The 21,531-nt window shown below is 41.4% G+C and overlaps 1 protein-coding gene across 1 annotated transcript in view; it reads left to right on the plus strand.

The window, feature by feature from the left end:
- The window catches only part of cspg4 (chondroitin sulfate proteoglycan 4), a 62,595-nt gene that overhangs the window by 36,189 nt on the left and 4,875 nt on the right, over positions 1–21,531 (plus strand). The window contains exons 3-10 of the mRNA XM_029433399.1: positions 802–4,356; positions 5,734–5,922; positions 6,090–6,365; positions 9,888–10,064; positions 17,758–17,956; positions 18,118–18,249; positions 18,934–19,094; positions 21,170–21,353. Of these exons, the coding sequence (XP_029289259.1) occupies positions 802–4,356; positions 5,734–5,922; positions 6,090–6,365; positions 9,888–10,064; positions 17,758–17,956; positions 18,118–18,249; positions 18,934–19,094; positions 21,170–21,353 (4,873 nt within the window). The remainder of the gene's footprint in view (positions 1–801; positions 4,357–5,733; positions 5,923–6,089; positions 6,366–9,887; positions 10,065–17,757; positions 17,957–18,117; positions 18,250–18,933; positions 19,095–21,169; positions 21,354–21,531) is intronic.

Here is a 21,531-nt window from a genome sequence, read left to right on the forward strand (position 1 = left end):
CTTCAAGACATGTCTATGACACAATTCATAGTTGCCACAAAACAACCTCAATTGATATAATAGTTCAGTTGCCTTCTCTAGTTGTACCACTGGAGCCAGCAGTGTGACATTTAACATGTAATTAATTGTTTGACAGCATTTAAAAGCAGCAGAATTAGCATCTGATGTGCTATCGCAGAGATTCATGTAGATTTCTTTTTCAGTCTTCTTCATTCTGTGATATGAGATGTTCAAGGCCTTATAAAAATTAAATTGCCTTGCCTCTCAGGCATGTGCTAAAATCACGACGTGTAACTTTATTTTATCAAAATGCAGATCTCTGATGTTATCAGTGAAACCTCTTAGTCAGCACTGAGAACACCAAGACATTTCCGGGGTTGGAGATACACTGCCTACATCGTAAATATTAATAATGTAATAAAGATTAAGCTTCAACTCTTGTGTTTTATGAGTCAACAATTTATCCCCCCTTACAGTAAATGGTAGGTGAAAGGAGCCAGGAATGGTCATGAGGATAAGGATAATAAGATAAGGATATCTGGGTTGTTATTTGTGCATTTAAGAGAGAGTTCATAAATACTGACAGGACTGTATGAAGTTGTTCTTTGTGTGGTGTTCTCTTAATAAACTTAAGCTCTGCATCCCATCCATGTGCTGCCCATTTGTTATATAATGACTCTAGCAACCAAATACACAAGAATAAATACCACATATGCCACACCATGCATGTACAAAAGTAGAAATATATTCCAAGTTTAATTAATAATAATAATTAAATCTAAAGTTTTTGTTTTTCTTTAGGCACGGATGAATTTAGGGGCTGGCGAGGTGACACTTTCCTCAATCCAAGGACTACAGCTGAACAACCTTCTGGACCACAAAATCTCACTCACACTGCAAGATGGCAGTCTCAACATGACAATTGATGATCTCTTCCCGACATATGTTCCCGTGGATGACGACGGCGAACAGCTTAATATTGACCAGGGTATTTGGCTTGGAGGAACAGGAGACCTGGATGCTCCCTACCTCAGCAATGCCATTCCCCCTTTTCGCGGCTGCATGACTCAGGTCAAATTTGAGTCCCACCAGTTTGATATCCTCAGTTCAGTGTTTAAACAATGCCACGACACAAAGGAATCCTGTAGCAGTGAGTTTGAGGCTGGTGATGGGGAGGCAACAAGTTTCAGCACTCCTGACTCCTTTGTGTCCTTTCCCACCTGGAGCGGGGCTAGTGGTTCTCCAAGGGCCTTAGAAGTCCTCATGAAAACCACCATCGAGGATGCATTACTTGTTTTCCACCCTGGCCGAGAGTCGGACTTTATAGCTATTGGTGTTGTGAAAGGCTATCTCAAAGGTATGCTGGACCTCGGCGATGGCTTGAAGGTACTGGAGAATAACGAGGTGCAGCTAGATGATGATCAGTGGCATAGAATTAAGGTCCAAGTCAGTCAGGATTCTTTTGTCATGAATGTAGATAGCCAGTCTTCCTCCCTCCCTCTTGACTCATCACAAAATTTGGACTTGGTTGGAAACTTGTATTTAGGAGGCATCCAAGGGAAAATGAAGGATGTCTTTCGTGAAAGCGGGTCTTTAAATCACGTAGAGGAGGAAATGACCGCCGAATCATTCATTGGTTGTTTGGGGGAAATCAAAGTAAATCAGAAGGATAGAAGCCTGCAGGATGCTTTGGTGACTAAAGATGTTCATGTTAAATGTGAAGGAGAGGACTATGACTATTCAAGTTACTATGACACAGATGCAACTACAACTTCTCCACCAGTTCGCATCCGATATGTTGATTTGGACATCAAAGACCAGCATTGCTACCCAACAGATGACACGCCAGAGATATTCAAAAACGTAACAAAGCTTCTTGACGTCACCCCATTGCTTGTGCCTGAAGGTGGGGAAGCTTTAATTGATATCAACAACCTTTTCCCTACATTCGACCTCAGTGCTGCAGGAATGCGTCAGTCTCAGATAATCTTTACCCTCCAGAATGATCCCTGGTATGGTTTGATTGATCTGAACACTAACACAAGACGCACACAGAAGTTCACTCTTCTCGATGTTGTCAATCAGAAAATAAAGTACATGCATGATGGAAATGAAAGGCATGAAGATCAAATCCAGCTGCAGGTGGTTGCTGAAAGTAACGGCTACCTTCCAGAATGTTTAAAAACCCCTCAGGAGTATGTCCTCCGAGTTGAAATTCTTCCCGTCAATGATATACCACAACTTGGTGGAGGAGAAATCACAATCACAGAAAATGGCAGAACTCGTTTGAGTCCCAGCCTTATCAAAATCACGGATTCTGACACCCGCTGTGATGAATTAGTAGTAAGCGTAACCTCAGAGCCTTCTGTGGAAATGGGTTTCTTAGAAAATGGTCAGCAGCCAGGAAGAAGCATCTCAGAGTTCACTTGCAGGGAATTGAAAGATGGAAATATCTATTTCGTACACAGAGGGGGTAGTGCTGCTGAAATTACCTTGGAGGTGTCTGATGGACAATCAGTAAGCCATTCAACTACCTTTAAGTTATCTGTGACACAGCCACATATGACTATTGTCACCAACACTGGCCTTCTCTTGTCACAAGGAAGCAACGCATCCTTAGGTGTTCAAAATCTTGCTGTCATCGCTCATCCTCGTAATGGAGATATTATGTATAACATCACAAAACCTTTGATATTTGGAGAACTACTGATGATGATAAGTGATGGAATGTACAAGCAGGTTACAACTTTCCATCAATCCGATCTGGATCAAGATCGCCTAAGATACGTCAGCACAGACTCCAGCGACCAGGAAGATATTGTGAGCGAGCGGTTTCAGTTCGATGTCCATCTGGGGCAGTTCTCCCTCTGGAACAACACCTTCTTAGTCAAGATCATCCCAGCACAGGTGAAAGTTTCTAACATGGTTCCACTGGAGATGGAGTCCGAGCAAGAGCAAACAATCGGACCCACAGAGCTTCAAGCCGAAGTAAAAGGGAAAAACCCAGATCCTCAAACTGTGAAATACATCCTTGTCAAGTCTCCAACACTTGGTAGTCTGCAGTTGTCAGACAGAGAGTTGGCTGTGGGGGACGTCTTCACACAGAAGGACATTTTGGACAGTACAGTTAGCTACAGAGTGCGTGTGCAAAGAGCTGTGGATAGTACAGACCAGTTCCAGTTCAGAGTTCTTGCTGATGATCAGTACTCCCCTCTATACACCTTCCCAATTAACATCCTCGGTACTGCAGATGCTCCTGTTTTGACCAATGAGAAGCTGGTTGTCTTGCAGGGTGGTGAGCACACTGTGAACAAAGACTATCTTTGGATGCATTCTCCAGGTTCTACAGATTTTGTGTACCGAGTCACACAGAATCCAAAGTATGGTCGATTGATAAGGGACTCCCCGGTTGGCATGCCTAGATTTGAGGGGGCAATAAGAGTATTTAGCAATGAAGACCTCCATTTTGAAAGGCTTATTTACAAGCACGATGGCTCCAAGACAAGCAGTGATGAATTCCATTTTTCAGTATTTGATCAAGGAGTGGAAAATTCCGACAATGAAGAAACCGTGAGTGGGGTTTTCAGAATATCTATCCAATCCAAGAACGAGCATGCTCCTGAGAGGGTTGTGGACAAATTCCTCAATATAGTCCGCCACGGTCAGCGTCTGCTAACAACTGATGTCATCCAGTTTAAGGACGACGACTCAGGTTTCAATGACACCCAAATTGTCTACGCTCGTGAGGGGATCCTCTCAGGCAACATCGTCTCAACATCTAATCCCTCGCAGCCCCTTTTCCGTTTCACACAAGCCGACCTGCGAGATAAGAACATCCTCTTCATTCACCATGGAGCAGACCGGGAACGCTTCTCACTGCAGGTGTCAGATGGCTTCCACAAGACCACTGCACTGCTTGAGATCCAGGCAGGTGAGCCCTACCTGCGAGTAGTAAACAACACAATGATTGTCATCGACCATGGAAGCACCAAGACCCTTAACACTACCCTGTTGAGCGCTGACTCCAACATGGACATCAGAGACGACAGTGAGATCAAGTTCCAGGTCACATCGCCACCCGGCGACGGCAGGATTATTGTGAGTGGGATTGAGGCTTCAGAGTTTACCCAGGAGGACCTGAAAAAAGGCGTCGTCTCATATGAGCATAATTATGAGAGTCTGAGGTCCAAGGACTCCTTCAGCTTCGCCGTCCAAGCAAGAGGACATTCGGAAGAGGGCATATTCAGGATAAGAATATTCAAGCAAGGTTACCTCTCTGAGCCTGAGGTGATAACCAATGAAGTCATCATTTCCTATGAGGGAGAGCACACCGTCATCAACCAGGATAATCTCAAGGTAATGTTTACTGACTGTGTTAAGCAAAATTGATTTATTTTTACTAACTGGAAGATGTTTATATCGAATGGAGAGCAACAGTTCACCAATTATTAATTTGCTCGACTGGCATTTAATCTTTAGCACACATTTGTTTTTATTCATCAAGAAAGCATTTCATATTTATAGAACTTGGCAGTGATTATGTGACAGAACATTGTCTTTGTCTTTTCCCAGTTTATTTTCCCATTGTGAAATAGATCTTTCACATGACTCATTCACACATACTGCCATGTTCTGTAACCCTGCCTTTAATCTACATTACAACCACATGAAAGCAGAGCTAAATATGACTGTACAGTTGTTGCTTTTAATTTAGTTTATGTACTAAATTACAGTCTATTAAGTGAGGAAAACAGAGCACTAAGTATCCCCTGAGGAGCTTCCTGAAGCCCACTGTAATTTATAAGATGAGCCTGCCTGCACTTCATCTTCAATGCAATTAATGAGGTTTAAATTGTCGGTCCATTCATAATACATTCTCTGTATATATATATATCTTGATTTAGAATAATGAGGGACATTTATGAAAGTAAAATGTTCTTTCTTTTAAACTTTAATTTCACCATAGTGAAAACTGCAGCATTTACTGGAGTAGAACCCGGATACGTTATACACATCCTACTGAAATAAGTATTAGAACAAAGCTTTGACAGATAAAATATTGACTTGGCTTCTGGGAGCATTTCCAATGTGTGTCCTTACTATGAAATGGAAAGTAGTATGATCTCCTGAATTATTGTCAAACGCAAGTACTGTATAACTGCTAAACACTCATTTTGGCTCCAGAGAGTTCATTAAATCTTCTCAGTGGGATGACCATAAATCTGCAGCATGACTTTAAATGTTACCAAATGTCACAAATGGATTTTTTTCCCCCATGCAGACACATCGTTCCAATTAGTTGTGCTCCTCATTTTGATAGTTTATATACAATAAATGAATGTGCTGACATTAACTTACAATGCTGTTCCTGTGCTAAAAGGAAATTAGAAAAGACATCCAACTCCAAATGTCTAATATAAGTCCAACTCTGAAACATTACTGCCAATTGAAAATGAAAACTGTATTTTAAGGTTATATTTTCTTTGTTTTACCAACTGTCACTGGGGTAGTTGCACAATCTTCTGGTATTTTTGCTAGCTGTGAGTAGTTCCCTTTTTCTATATTCCCATGCTGTATTGCATTGGGAGACACCACACGTCAAAAGTCAAACAATTTCAGTATGTATTCTGCATTTCTAGGTATATTTAATCAATCAGAAAGCGGAGTAATTTCACTACACACACAAAAAAGATCTCAGAAATTAAATGAACAACGTGTAATTTTGCATTTTAGGTGGATCAAGCGGATATTCTTCCTACAGAAATGGTGTTCACCATTAAAGAGCCTCCTCGTCTCGGACATGTGGTCAAGCTGACAAACAGCTCGGACGGCACAGCCTCGCCCGTCCTCGACTACATTCACTCCTTCACCCAAGAGGACATTGATCAGGGACGCATTCTCTATGTGTCTGCATCCATCCAGGTTTGTTGTCATTTAATTTATTCTGTTGTAGTAAATCAGAAGTGTGCAGCTTGTTCCATTTCATATTAACACTGAGAGTAAAATCAGACAAAAGATAACCCAATGATGAATTAAAGGTGCCTGTTTTAAGTATATCCGTAACTTATTTAAACATCCATCTCTTTCAGGGCAATGACGCCTTCACAGTTGATGTCAGTAATGGTTTTACTTCAGTGGAGGACCTGCACCTATCTGTGAACATCGTGCCCCAACTCATCCCTGTCCAGACCTTCAACTTTACAGTGAAGGAAGGCCTCAGCAGGCAAATAAACGCAGAGATTATTAACATCTCGCATCCCTTCTACAGCTTAGCAAACATCGACTTTGTTGTGGAAGAGCCACCACAGCACGGGGACATCCGTTACCTGGATGGAGACGAACTTTCTTACTTTACATGGGAAGAGGTGAGTTAGAATATGATCAAAGAAGTATAGAACGTTTTAATTCAAATGCATAGTCCATAAAAATATACCAACAAAGATGAACATCCCATCTCGCTGCCTCCTCGTGCAAATAACGCGGTTGTCTCGTTGTCTCGTGTGTCACCGTTGGTTTAAACTTTTGTACGATCGCTTCCCTCACTTGCTGTTTTCGTAGTTCCACTCAAATGTTTTTGCCCTTGCTATTAGCAGAAAGATGCCTTGTAAAATACAACTTGAGTCTTTTTGTATTTAACAAATGGTTGGTTTCACAGAATTGTTAGCACATGTGTAACATGTTTTTCCAAACCCACTAAACATTGGGCATTTTCTTCAAAGCACCTGAATTTCATGTGGACAGAGAATCTTATATTTTAATCAGTCTGGGACCAAAAACTTCAGAGAACACCCAATAATCCATAAGTTATCCTGTCTTAATAACTCCAGGGAGTATAACATCTTCCTCTCACGACTAGATCATGTGGCTGTTGAAGAGGATTACCACAGCAAGGCTTGACCATGAAACTTTCCTCGGTTACTTCTCAGTGCTGTTTTGGATTTGTTGTACGAGACAGAGAGGGGAGAGAGGGAGAATCTGTGAGCTGCTGCAGCACAGTTATCTGGTCTCTTTCCCTGTGGTTGAGAGGCCCCAGCTTTGGGAAAATATTAAAAATGCATGAATAGTTACTGGTGAAAAACATCTTGTGCATTCTGAATGAACCACAAAGCTTAATGGAGCTTGTTAGAGGCATATCTTATAGCTCCTACATCTAGCCCCAGTCTGGCCCTACTCTACTTTGCTGAAGCATTGTGGAAAACCTGACGATGCCTTCGGACTGCCTGAAGCCAAAATAAACTGGCCCCGGTATATTCCTATAATAATGTGTGAGTGCACACAAGCGTCCCACACTTTACTACTGCCAGACTCACTCACACAGTCTCTCAAAGATCCCAATGTGCAACCCGAATGGGTCTAGTGCGCAACGATTATGTTGGTAGCAGGGAGGCAGAAATGAACATAGATATCATGAAGTGCCACTACAGAAATGTCACAGAGGAAAGAACAGCTTGTCTTTGTACTGCTTTTTTATGTGGACCCTGTGTGTAGTCATTTTTTCTGTTTTCTTTTACTGAATGACAGTCACAGTCAGTTCTCCCAAATGAGTACCACATTGAAGAACAAATGTCCAAACCTCAGACAGCGCGGCATTTAAACCAGATCAGAATTAAAGTCGGATGTGCGTGGACTTTTTTGTAGTGTAGGGTTTTTTTCCTCTGAGTTCAAAGCTGTTTCAAGCTCTGCTTCCCCTTAGGAATTGCCACTGGACTAACTGGTGTGTGTAGTAATTTTGCGATAAAGTCACCAGTCGGGGTACTTCACTAAGGTTATGTAAGCGTACAGTAGAATCAGGGGGTGTGCAGTGAGAAAAACTGAGAGTGTTTGTGAATACACGAACATAAGAAGATCTACAAGAACACCAACCGCAAGAATGTTAGGTTACTACAGTAAGCTGTGTGCCATGTGGCCCAGATGTGTGTCACATAAGCATAGACTGTGTGTCAGACAATCAGTTTCACATACGATGTGGAGTGGGATCCAACTGGAGGAAAATATATGAACTCTGAAACACTTTTGCTTTATTCAGTTTCAGCTCTCCATCGGGTCTCAATTTGGTCTTCCATCTGTGGAATCTTTATTTTTCACAAAGCACAAAATGTTTTTGGAGCAAGCTTCTACGGTTTATAATACTAATTTCCCTAAATACAGTAGGCACACAGAACGTGCCATCAATCAAAACTGAAAATAAAATAAATATTGACACCTACATCCATCATTCTCCGAGTAAAACTAAAGGCCACGTGTCCAACAACCACCCACTGTTTATTGTCACAGCAAGCAGACTGATTATCTCGCTGGCTTTCCCCGATCAGTAATGCTGATGGGGGTTGTTATTCCAGAACGATGCCCGTCATATGGGATTCATTTGGCACTTCCTGCTCTCTGAAGCGGGTCCTCTCATCACAGCAGCTTACTGGCTTTTGTCAAGACAAAGTTACAACCGCCATCTTTTACAGAGAAGGATCCTAAATCTCTGTGTATTTGTCAGAAGTATCAGAACAAAAAGATATGTCGGCAGATTATTTGATCCGGACAGGATAACAGGAGAAACAAGAACACAAGATGCAGGCGGCTGAGATCCCTCTTCTGTATGCAGAAAGTCAACAGCGTTGGCTTTGCCTGGCCGCAGGTGCTGTTTTCCATCTAGCTCACTTGAGATTGGATGACTGACTCCTTTGTGCATCTGGTTTCCCTCAAGGTCTCGTCCCACAAAGGAGCTTCTCCTTGTTCATGTGCTGCTGCCAGACTGTAAGACCTGATTATAGCCTTCATCTCGAAAACTTTGAAAACATCTATTATCTGTTTAGGACAAGAAAAGATACGGCATACACTGTAGAGTTAGAGCAGAACGTTAAAAGGTTTTCTCATCTCCTAAAAACATAAACCCTTGAAGGAACTGTTTGACAATGTGGGATCTGTCTTTTAAAAACTAGGCTACTGTCAGGAGACAGTTAGCTTAGCTTAGCACAAAGACTGGTAGAAGGCTGAAACAGCTAGCCTGACTTGGTCCAAAAATAAATCTGCTTTCCAGCACCTCTAAAGTTCAATAACACGTCATATACTTTTGATTAAGTCCATACAAAAGACCGCTCTTTATACTGAACCAGGCTAACTGTCTAACTCTAGGCAAGAAAATGCATATTTACGTACATGCTCACATTATTTGTGATTGTACTGTGAAGTTATTCCAGATCAAATGTATATTTATGTCTCCGTTGAAATGCCCTCGATTTATAAAGATCAAGCGAACCAACTTTTGCTTTAAAACATGTCTATATGGAGATGATATGGGATAGAAATGCATCCATAAAGTTGGTGGACTCACAAGAGACAGATTTATAAAACAATGGTGACAATTTAATCAGCTGAGGCCAAGATATTCTGATTTCTAGTCCCAGCGGGCCAAACCATTTATTTTCCCATAATACAATCAACACATCTTTTTTTGTTGGATTCTCCCTCTGTAGTAAACGCCCACAAGTTTGTAACACAGGCTTCCTATTATAAATGTGTCTACAAACCAAAGATGAGATTATTAGATCCCCCAGAGCCACAGAAGACACTATACATTATGTCTTTACAGACTGAGAAGTACCCGAGATGATTAGTAAAAGTATCAGGACGAGGCGAGCTATCTGAGAAGATCATAATGTGCACTAATGTCATGCATTTGAGTTTCTTCCAGTTCTCATTGGTTTAACCAGGAAATTATTTGGTAGTTTCTCAAAAGTGTTCCTTGGATATCGGCGTTAAGAGCCACGGTCACGCTGTAAAACTGTATTCCACCTTTCTAGTCCCTATAGTCTCCCTATGTTATGATGTTTCCTCACATTCACATCTGATTCAAACTTGATTGACAATGGGATCCTTTTTTTCCTCTCCTCCAGATGAAACTTGGACACATCTACTACATGCATGACAGCACTGAGAGCACAGAGGACACTTTTACACTCGCTGCCTCGGCTTATGAGATTGAGCGCCGGAGCCTCCCTGTCACCATCTCAGTGACTGTCATACCAGTCAACGATGAGCCGCCCAAACTGACACGTAACACGGGACTGGAGGTAATGTTTTGCTCTTTTCGCTGATACTTTGAGCTTTCCTCTAACATACTGAAAGGATGTAGGAAAATCTTTTCTATCTATAAAAAAAAAAGTAAACTTTCAGTTTGTTGGATGCTTCTTTTTTTCCTATTGCACATTTCAACCGATGAGAATTCAAGCTGACCACAAGCGTCATTTTATGTGAAGGAGGAAAGAACTTTTCATTGCGACCTTTCAAAACAAGGGAGTTTTTATACTGAAAAGACGAAACTGTGGAGAAAATAACGTCCAATCCATGTTACCTTTGTGTGTGTGTATTTGCTTTCTTTCCTGCAACATGCTGGAAATAAGAACATAGAACATGTGATTGACAGTTTTCCCACAGGCTGCAGACTTTGCGTGACTGCTCTGATGCCCAAGTCACACAAAATATGAGCAGATAAATGGCTTGAGAGTGATAAATGAGATTCTGACATGTTGAGATGGGTTATTTTATTTTGAACGGCTTCGTAAAGCTTTAAGCTTCACGGCTTTATGCTTCATTTTGATTTAGTTTGATTTTCTGACAAAATAGTGTGTGAATGTCGTTTTAACTGCTAATTTAAAAGTCTGGAGAGTTACAAAGACTCAAAGGGATGTGTCGGAAGGAATATTATAGGTTCAAGCTGATATCAAATCTTATCTTTAAGAATTAATGAACTCTGAACTCTGAATGAACTTCCTCACATCCATACTGTATAGCTTCAGCTGCAGTTACAGTCCGTCGCCATGAATCCTGTATGAAGGGAGAATGAAATTCTCTTCATGCCTCAAGAACAATAAATGCGGTGAATTTTTACTTAGAAACTCCTGACCTTTCCAGAAGATGACACATTCTGCATCGGCACAGCAGTGGCCTCCACAGCATGTTTGTTTTCATAAGGAGCCATAAAGTAGAAAGCCATTAGCATATTCTCAGCTCGACTGCTTCAAAATTGTGTAAATGAATCATGTAGGACATGTAGAAGTTTGAGAGGGCAGTGATTCACTGCTGAATGCACTCAATGTGTTGTCAAGCAGCTTTTCAGGTGCTGTGTAAAGTATCTGTGAGCATTTTAATGCATTGTCAAATTTGCTGATATGGAACATAGTTTTGTTTCCCCAGCACCTCGCTGTATCTCAAATATGTCTTATTTTTGCATTATATGCAAAAGTCCACATTAAATAGTCAACTTTCATATAATTTCAGTCTTTAATTGACTCACACAATATAACTGTGTCTCACGCTAACTTCACTATATTAAAAGAAATACAAATTCATGAACAAAGTAATGTGAAGTGGTCATTTAAACTCTAAATACTAACTTTTAACTATTCATATTATGTGTTTGGATTCTGTGCCATCAATGAAGGTTCAATCGTGATCGGCATAAAATTACAGCCCTAACCATTTAGAAGTATGCCGGAGTTGATATATTTTATAATGTTGTTACCTCTTTGACTCCGAACTGCACATTCATGGACGTAAACGTTTCAGTCCCAGTCGGATCTTTATCAGTTTAAAAGTGGAAAACACACTCACACAGTGGTTAACCATCCAAACCACCCAGGATGATAAACATCTTAATTTAGTACACAATGAAAGCTCTATCCAAAACACTCAATCTATCAATCAAGTGGGAGCACAGACACAATGACGCATTCATGTTACGTGACAGTAAATATTATACTGAAGCTGATTTCCAGTAGCGACTCCATGTGATGTGCATTTCCCCTCTAACTTATTGCACTCTACTAACTAACACTTAGCCACCACAACAATTGTTGTAAAAGAAAAAAAGTGTTTTATTTCATGGGATTGAATCTACAGTCGTGTGTTTGTGCAACTCTTTCTTACTGATTTGCATCAAAGTGTGAAAGAGAAGTTTTGAAGGATCAATTAAGTAGATTCAACCTTAAGTGTAGGCAGGCAGTTGGATGAAGCCGGCAGTAATCAGCTCGCACAACTGGAAACCGGTTGTGTCGTTCAGCCCTCCCTGCTCTGCCTGTGGCTCCGCGTCTCCCTGGCAACCCGTATTTTTGGAAAAAACCAAGATGGTCGACAAGACCGCGGCTTTCTGGCACAGTGAGGGCGGCATCCGATCCCTTTGCCTCCTCTCTGCTGCGGCTGCAGAATGCAACATAATGATATGTGGATGTCTCCCCACACAGAGCCAGGGCAGGCCAGCAGCGGCACTTGGATTGATTTAAAGCAGGAAGTGTGTGTGTGTGTGTGTGTGTGTAGTGACCTCTGCAGCAGATGATCAGACATGATGACTAACACGGCCATGATCAGGCTCTGTGCAGGCTCACCATTGATCCCAGTTGGCCCAGTCTGTAGGATGCAGCTGGTCTCGATTAGTGTTCACACTCGTCTCTGTCTGGTTCTACTTGACTTTGCTGTACCTCAAAATAGTTGTCGCTCTGAGTTAGTTCAACTTTCTCACAGTCTATCTATCTATCAGCCTTTCTGCCATTGCCTTATCTCTTCTTTCACATTTTTGCACAATTATATAACTGTCCAAACACTTTTGCTTCGAATGCCAGCCTAATCCCTCCTTGCTATTTGTACACACGACCAGTGAGTGATAGATGTAAGGACAGTATTTTTGTTTCATCCCTCATCAAAACACCGAGCAGGAGAGATGTCACGCCTCGTATTTGGGTAGTGAATCTGTGTCTCAGAGAGAAATACCACAGCTGCAGAGCTGAAATCAAAATGGAAACTCTCTTCTTTTCTTCATGGCCGTAGACATATACAGTTCAGACACTGATAATAAACTATCAACTTCTCCCTGTTGTTGCCGTTACTTCCCAACTCAACCCAATACCCGTGTCCCCGGTACCTTCAGTAAATCCGTCAAGATTTCGGATGCCCAGGCAGCTTGGGATACCGCTTCAGACGTCTGGCGCCCCTCAGAGTGTCAGACATTTAAAAGATGGTGGTATCCTGTTGAGTCATCATTCGCCTATGGCAGCTCCTTCATTACTGCCTCCGAATGAAATATCGGCCATTGTGTCTAATAAAATAGAATTTGCAGCCCATCCTCTCAAGTGCTAAATACATTGATTGTTATATAAAGCATCAATTTGCAAGGCCATTTTCAGATTACCTGCCCTACATAGCCTGGTGCCTATAGAGTAGGCTGGTGGGGCCCTCTAGTGGCAGGGAGTGGGGTTTGCACTGTAAAAAAAAAAAAAAAACTAGTTCAGACAATACCGTGATCCTAGTTATGTGACCTCATTTATTATTTAAGAATGCTATTTTACACTGTGACTTCTGTTTTCTGTCTGGGAACCATTATATATGATGTTTCTGGTGTAGAAAGTTGCATTTTAGAACAATAGGTAATCAGAGTTGCACCTATGGTGGTGTTTATTATCATCCTCATCATCAAAAATAACTATGAGAAAGCACTTTCTCAAATCAGCTGCTCAGAAATATTCATTACATGTTCTGTTCAAAAATGCAAAGTCAATCTATAAATGGAAAGGTCGCAACAAAAACACATTTTACTGTGACTGCAGGTGCACAAATAACACTGTGATTAGCACTGTCTTCGCCTTAAGCTTGTATGTAAAGGAATCATTGACAAAGTGTTTGTGCAAAAGTGATAAAAGAAATAGAAAGATGTGTCATTTGCCACATGCTCTAAACAGATTCTAAAAGTATGTCTGATTTAGGCTTTTGTGCCGCAAATTGAATCAATAACTGTAATTGAACATTTCGGTTTTGATTTATTATAAATAAAACGAGAGCTTCTTTCAAACTTCTATTCCTGTCGCACATTTCTTACCAAATAGAGAGCTGGAGTTCCTCATGTGGTGTTTTTAATTTGAAACTTGTTGGTGCATATTAGCGCTGAGCTCCGACCTCCAGAGGTTTAACGTCCCACTGCGTTCATGTACAGGCGTTCTCCAGGACCAAATGATATCACTGTTACAGGTGCAACAGAGCACACGTCAGACCGCACCCATCCACTCCCATCAGGGATGGTGAGCAAGGCTCAACAAACTGATTTTCAGCCTTGTTTTAAGTAACTCTCTTCCAGAAATGTGATGAAGACGTTTGCAGTTGGCCTTACACGGCGATACGTCTTGATAACGTTACTGTAAACACATAAAACCTCGGTCCAGATGACTTGAAGCTTTTGTCTCGGGGCTGTGGAGTTGTCAGAGCAAATGTTTCTCAAAATTAAGACCATGTTTTCTGTTGCGTTCTCCGACCATTACTAACAGGCTGACAAATTGTCCAGGTGGGTGGTGCTGTTATCAGCTAAGTCATCGCTGCATACCATATCAGCTTCTCATATCTCTCTCGATAAGGAGAGGGATAAAAACAGAGAGAAAGGGAAAGCACAGAGCATCTGTCTCGTTTATGGTGCATGGTGCAATAGTGGGTGTCCTGCCTTAAGGCAAACAGATCCACTTCAAACCTTCCTAACTGAGTCCAGATTTGGCTCTGGGTTCAGTCTGCACTCCTCCAGCAGAACTGTGCTCCCAGACAAGCTATCAGGCTTTCTGCGGCCTTGAGATGTAAACTGCCCACAGGAGGGGAGAGATTCTCCCAGGCCTGATATCACAGGTTCTATGCAGGCTTCAACAACAGAAAGGATACAAATGCTGGCCTGTTTGTTGATGTAGGCTGGTATGATGCTGCTGTCAGTTCTACCAGATATATCCTTGCCACTTATCAGTGGCTTGAAGTGATACAGAACCATCATTTCCAGTAGAGGATGTTGTGAATTTTTTCCTCTGAAGGTGACATGCCACCTACTGAGCTCATCCAGGCAGGTTACCCCCATTCTGTCATAGAGGTATCTGACACATGAAAGGTTATCGTCCCCAGGGTCTCTGCAGGAATCCCATGTGCAGCAGTCCTGGTGGCGCCACATGGGGAGCATGCTCACTCATGGTATTAATCCATGTTTCACATACTCCAGCTTTAGAGACAGGTGCTGTACTTCAGGGGTTGGAGCTGGGATCCCTGCAAATGCATGCAGCATGTGTCAAACCCCTCCAAGATGATGGTCCAGGGATTATCCTACATGTACCCACCTGCTTACATCCAAACATCAGCACCTCTGCTCTACACACGCTGGCACTAGAGAGCGCCGTGTAAGCATTTAAATGACTATACTCGTAATTTAGGCATCTAAAAATGTCAGATTTAGTCTGGTTAATTTAGACATCTCATATGTGTTGACCTGTAAATCAGTGCTAATCCAGTTTGAACAAGTTTGTACACATTAGAAGATCCTCATCCTGTTGTAATGCGAAGCAGCAGATTCATTACTACACCCAGCCAGAGGCCACAACGTATTAGAATTAAGGCTTCGTTGACAAGATTTATATGATACTGCTTGTCATGCTAAATGTGTTTTAATTATTTTAATCGGTTTGCATATTGTACTTATTACTTATGTTTCTTTTGCATGGAAACTCAGCACACACACACACACACACATGACAGGACTTTCAATTATCTCTGCACTCACTATAAGACTGTTTAAATCAAATGTGCAGCAGCAGAAACTGTGCTGTGAACAACAGTACTGTTGATTTTACTTCAACTCAAACTTGTCAGTGAAGTCATCACCGGTTCATTTGAGAGGAACAAAGATGCAATCTACCAGCAGAAGTAACACAAAGTGTGTTATGGTGGATTACAGCTTTCACTGTTGATGCTGTGTGTCACGGTGATAGATCTTTGACGGACTGTCGAGCTGAATGGGATGTTATAAGCAGTGGACTACAAGGCAACTAAATGATACACTTCACAAGACATTTGTTATATTGAGACAGTCGAGACAGCTATGAAATCCTTGAGGACAGTGATTGTGTTGGTTTAACAACAACCCCAGAACATAAAGAGTAAAGTCAGTCCACCACTTTGGTCCAGACTGAAATACCTCAACAACTATCCGCTGATTTAACCACGAGCGCCACCACGAGATCAACATGTTTTGAGTAGATATAACAAATATTTGCTGGATTGCCGTGGAAATTATTCTTCCATCATGCAGTCAAAATGCTATGCTTAATACTTTCTTTTATGACAAAATACCTGGATAACTAATGACATTCCCGTCATCTCCAGCTTCGTTTTGGGTGTTAATTTACATGCTAACACCCTCAACTGAGGTGGACATAGTAAACATTACCCCACACTATACAACAGCATGTTAGCATTGTCAGTGTGAGCGTGTTAGCATGAGGACATTAGCATGTAGCACGATGCGCCGCTAGTAGCGTAGCTGCAGCCTCTTAGTCTTGTTTTGACGCACTCGTTGTCTTGGTGCTGTATTGTGTTCCAACTAAATCATAAGTGTCCACATCTATGTTTGGATTACAGCCTACAGTGTGAAGTTAAATACTAAATTAAGTATTTAGACTGCTATTACACTAAATTAAAAAGAAAGCTCACCCTAAAGCACTTAATCGCTGTTGTAAACAGCTGCAGTTAATGTACCATATGCCTTTCTGGCTCGCTTGTGTTAGTCGGTGGTGCAGTTTCAAATTCCCACGGAAAACCGTGAATATCACACAAAGGTTTATGCAGCACGGCTATGACGGCAGAAAAAGCAGCAACATTTTCTACAATCCAACATCAGGTTTTTTGGAAAAGCAGCTTAACTCTTGCGGCGGCATTAATCTGAAGAGCAATCCTTCATAGCAATCCTGCAGATATTTATTTTCTCAATGCAACACAGCTGTTAGACTGGTTGAAGTTGAAGTTTTGACGTTAGAATCTCTCACTCTCGTGCTTTATCTACGTTATCTCTCTCTTCACTACCTAAACATACAACCTGCAACTGAATGCCACAAGTTGAAAGTCATTAAAGTTATCTTAGTGAATTAGTGAGGTAGAGGGAGATAAGGCAGGTTGAGAGAGATTGGACTCACTAAAAAAAAGTTAATTACACCACCTCTACTTCTTCACCTCTACTCCAATGTTAAACATGGATGATATACACATTCCCCATAGCATCTATTCACTTCTAAATATAACTAACTCTCAGCGATTGACACCGGAAGCTTTAATTTCCACAGCTGAGTGTTCTTCTCCTGCTCAGGCTTCGTGCTCTTCATCCTGAGTCTGGAGAAAGAGGGCGAATGGCTTTTCGAGATCGATATGTGCCTCTTACTGCGGGGCATCGTCAGCTCACTCTCCCAACTGATTCCCGCTATTTAGGAATGTCTTTCTGGGGATCTGGCCCATTTCTTTCAATTAATGCTCCTTTCAGCCAGCCGACCATTAGAAGTCCATTATAACCCCTCCACCTAGGGAGAGTCGTTCAGCCTGCGCTGCTGTGCTCCATCTTCTGATAACAGGAGCGTCTAGACTGCCATGGAGAAATAATTAACCTTTTAAATTGTTTCTTTGGAACTGGCTGTTTGTAGGACTGCTTTTGTACTTATTCTCTTCTTATTTCTTCATTTGTTTATTTCTTTTGCTCCTTTTTGGTTTGTTTCTGGGGTTTTTTGGGGGGGGAAAAGACTGTGTTACTCCTCAGATATACATTAATACACAGCATCATATTGTCCTTTATACACTAAGCAAGCTCTAATCGTTTTCAAATGAACTCCTAACGCCTTGAGTGTGATTTACCTTCCTCCACACATAAGTCAGACTGGGTAATCTGCGGTGTCTTTTCATCTCTGCTTCTCTCCCACTGTCTTTGATATGTTACAGGTTCTGGCTGGTGAGGAAGCTGATATCACCTCCAGCATGCTGAACACTGAGGACGCCGATACACCCGCAGAGGAACTGGTTTACAACGTTGAGCTGCCAACCCATGGGATGGTGGCGTTGAAACAGGCGCCCGAGGAGGGACTCTTAAATTTCACACAGGTCCACATAAACAAAGGGGAGGTCATCTTCATTCACGAGGGTGAGGACGTATTACAACAGGTTATACACAATGTCCGTGCAGAAATCTGAATACGCAACGATATTTTGTGTAAATAAACAATAAGAAATAAATATAAATAAGTGTAATAAAATGAATTATCAGAGGAAAGAACAGTCAGTAAGTCTCTTCTGCTCCTCCAGGTGAAGAGTCTGGCGGCTTCAGCTTCACGGTGACAGACGGAGAGCACACGTCTCCTCTCTACCAATTTGTGGTCACAGCCAGGCCTCTCACCATCACCATGGTAACGCAGGCAGAGCTCATGGTGTTTCCAGGTAAGACGCCAAAAAAAAAAAAAGAATCCTTCAGATTTTAAAGGTGTGAGGACGGCAGTGATGGAAGGATTACCACCGTGACAGCTGTGTGGTCACTCCTTCAAGCCAGGCATGGCTAGAAATATAATAATAGGTCTTTTAAATATTGTATTGTACAAAACATGGGACAGAGTTTGTCCCATGTTTTTAACATTAAACACAGTATTTGTATATTTATGTTCATCTGCAACATGCTAAAATATATAAAGCCAACACATTCAGGCTGCATTTCATTCATAAGAGGAAGATGAAGAAGTTTCAGCTCTGCTTAAATCCTTTAACCACTTTAGTGGTTAAAACACATCGCACCTTCTCCAGATGAAACTGTTTCATGAGCACAGGAGAAGAATAAAAAACCTTCAGCTCTAATCATAATAAACTTTACTTTCATGCATGACATAGGAGATGAGTTTTCACATTTTTGAAAGCTTAGATAAAAACTTGGAATGAAACTGCAAAACTCTTCTGCACAGTGATGTGCAGGAATCACTGCAACCGTTGAAGTTGTATGCAATTCTGCTTAATTTCACAAGCTTTACTTCCATGAGGCCATTTTCCACAGCACTCAGAGGACCGTGTGTGTGTGTGTGTGTGTGTGTGTGTGTGTGTGTGTGTGTGTGTGTGTGTGTGCGTGTGTTTTTACAGGAACAAGGCAGTCAATAACAAGTGCCAATCTGGGGGCTGTAACCAATGAGGATGGGAATGAGATAAGCTACTCTCTTGTCCGCCCACCTCGTTTGGGACGACTCATCCTGGCCAATGACAGGAACCAATACGAAGAAATTAGCCGCTTCTCACAAACACAGGTACAATAATTACTTTTTCTGTGTGCGATGCTAAATGTGTGTATTTCTGGGATGGTTTTCTTTTTAGGAGACATTAAACTAATTTCCCTATCTCCCTTCTTAAATGTAATGTTCCACATTAACCTTTAAAGAACAGTAAGTCATTTGTAACAGTCGAAAAGTCAACATTAAAACAGAAAAACACACAGAATAATAATGAAAACAGCTTGTGGATAGAATGTTTTCTGTATTTATTCTTAAAGAGTTTAATAGTTGCAGAAGGGGTCGTCGTCAGTTCAACAATTATTCCTTCTCTTCTTTTAAAAAAGCCTAAATCTCCACTTTCAGGTTTAACATTCCTATTAATAGCCGGTTTGTGTTACTAAGCAGTCACAGCTGTTAAAGGCACTCCAGCCGTCTGCGTCAGAGACGACCAGACAGACACAGAAGAAGACATAATGCCGCTTTAATAGCATAAAAACGCAGCTAATCCTCCCTTCAATACAAACTGCAGCTGCTGATCTCAACGCTCTCCCAGAGGTGGAAATAAAGTCATTAAAATATTTGCGGTTGCAGCTCTTGGATCGTGAAGCTCACTGAATTTAGATTAAAGCAGACATAATTTAGTGTTTGTTGACGTGACAGAAAATGTACGACTGTAAAGAATGTCTTCATCTTCATTAATCTCACCTAACAAGCAAATTATTCTCCCTTGTTAGAGACAGTTAAACCTCCCTGTTAGCTCATGGAAATGTACTTAAATAGTAAATGGACATGTTTTTTAATTGTAGCTTCACATACACTGTAGCCGTACCAAACATCAACAGACGATATATAAGTGCAATAAAGCATCAACATGTTCTTCTTCCTCACCAGCAGGGGGCCTCGTTGAATATCTCTCTGTGCCGTTGTGATGTTTAGGATCACCATTAGCATGAGCAAACATCTTAGTTGTATATTAGCACTGGGTGACTGCAGTCTTGCATTTAATTGTATTATTGGTAAATAAATCTGTCTCTCTGTCGAAGGTACTGCATGTAGTTGACCGAGAAGATTTAAAGAGACACTGGGGGCACAGGCAAAGAATGGTACTAAATGGTATTTACAGCATTCTGTGCTGTGTTGTCAAAGTAACCTCAAAAAGAAGAGAAAATTCCAGACACTACCTGTAAGTCATTCATCAGGGTGTGGCCCCCGACTTCAAAGAGATCCTTTGTTCATTATGTGTGATTTCTTTTCTTTTTTTGTACTTATCGTCTGTTGAGCAAAGAGACTGCAGTCTTTCTAGTTTACTCAGATTACATACATTTTAAACTAAAGATGTCACAACATTACTGATGGTTGAGCATTTACTGGATGTGGTTTAGGATTACGGGGTATACAATGTGATCATGCAGTACCACTATGCATGCACAGTGAGCCCGGTGCCATGGTGGCAGTGCTTTCTCACTCTCGTCTCCGTCTGATCTCCATTCCTGACGTCTGACCGTGCTTGAATGAGCATGAGAACACATTCTTTCCCTGCAAACTGCTCTGTTTAGAGTGTGACAGAAAATCTTACACTACGTCGAGCTTAAAGCATTTGATGATTGGAGTTCTTCAGCAGCGTGTGTTTGTGTGTGCATGCATGAATGCATTCTTTTTGCTTGCTTGTGTCTGTGTCTAAGAGAAAAAGTTGAGTTTAGGACACGGTGAGAGCAAACGCAGGCCGTCACATTCCAGTTCTTAAACCCAGGTCCCAGTACAGCTGAGCCAAACCACTGCTGCAGCCATTTGTGCTTATTTTACTGTGGTTCTTACAAACGTCAGAGGGAAATAGAGCATTACAATATTTTAGCAAACTAAAATGTCTTTGTCTTCCAAATCCCTGAAATAAAAACTAGGTCATTAAGAAGGGATTGCAAACGGGAGGTAAAAAATCCAGCTCATGTTGAGAAGATATTGATAGATAAAATAAAGTTAGCTTTAATGTCTTTATTTTTCTCTATATGAGCATATAATGTCTATATATAGAGTGTCTATAACTGTCCAGTCCAGTGGGTAAAACTTGCAAATTGCAATATTCATCATCTGATTTTGTTTCCCCTGACACACAGCTGGAGTCGGGAGCGGTCTACTATGAGCACCAGATACCTGAGGAGCCTTTTTGGGTGGTGAGGGACTCCATTGATCTCACTCTGTCATCCCAACCAGCCCCAGACGTCCGTCACATCCTGCCCATCACTATCTCTTACTATTCTGCTCACAGCAACATCTCCTCACAGCTGTGGAAAAACAAAGGTACGATCCAATTTCTTAAATCATAATCTAAACAAATGACCACTTATTTATCACACAGTCATAGTTATTGTATAAGGATTTCAGCAGATGTGGAAATGCAGAGACGAGTGGCTAAGCCCGTAAAGTCCCATAAGAGGGCTCCACCTAAAATAATAACACCAGATGTCAGATGTGTCTT

Source organism: Cottoperca gobio, chromosome 6, assembly GCF_900634415.1.
Source record: "Cottoperca gobio chromosome 6, fCotGob3.1, whole genome shotgun sequence".
NCBI classification, from domain to species: domain Eukaryota; kingdom Metazoa; phylum Chordata; class Actinopteri; order Perciformes; family Bovichtidae; genus Cottoperca; species Cottoperca gobio.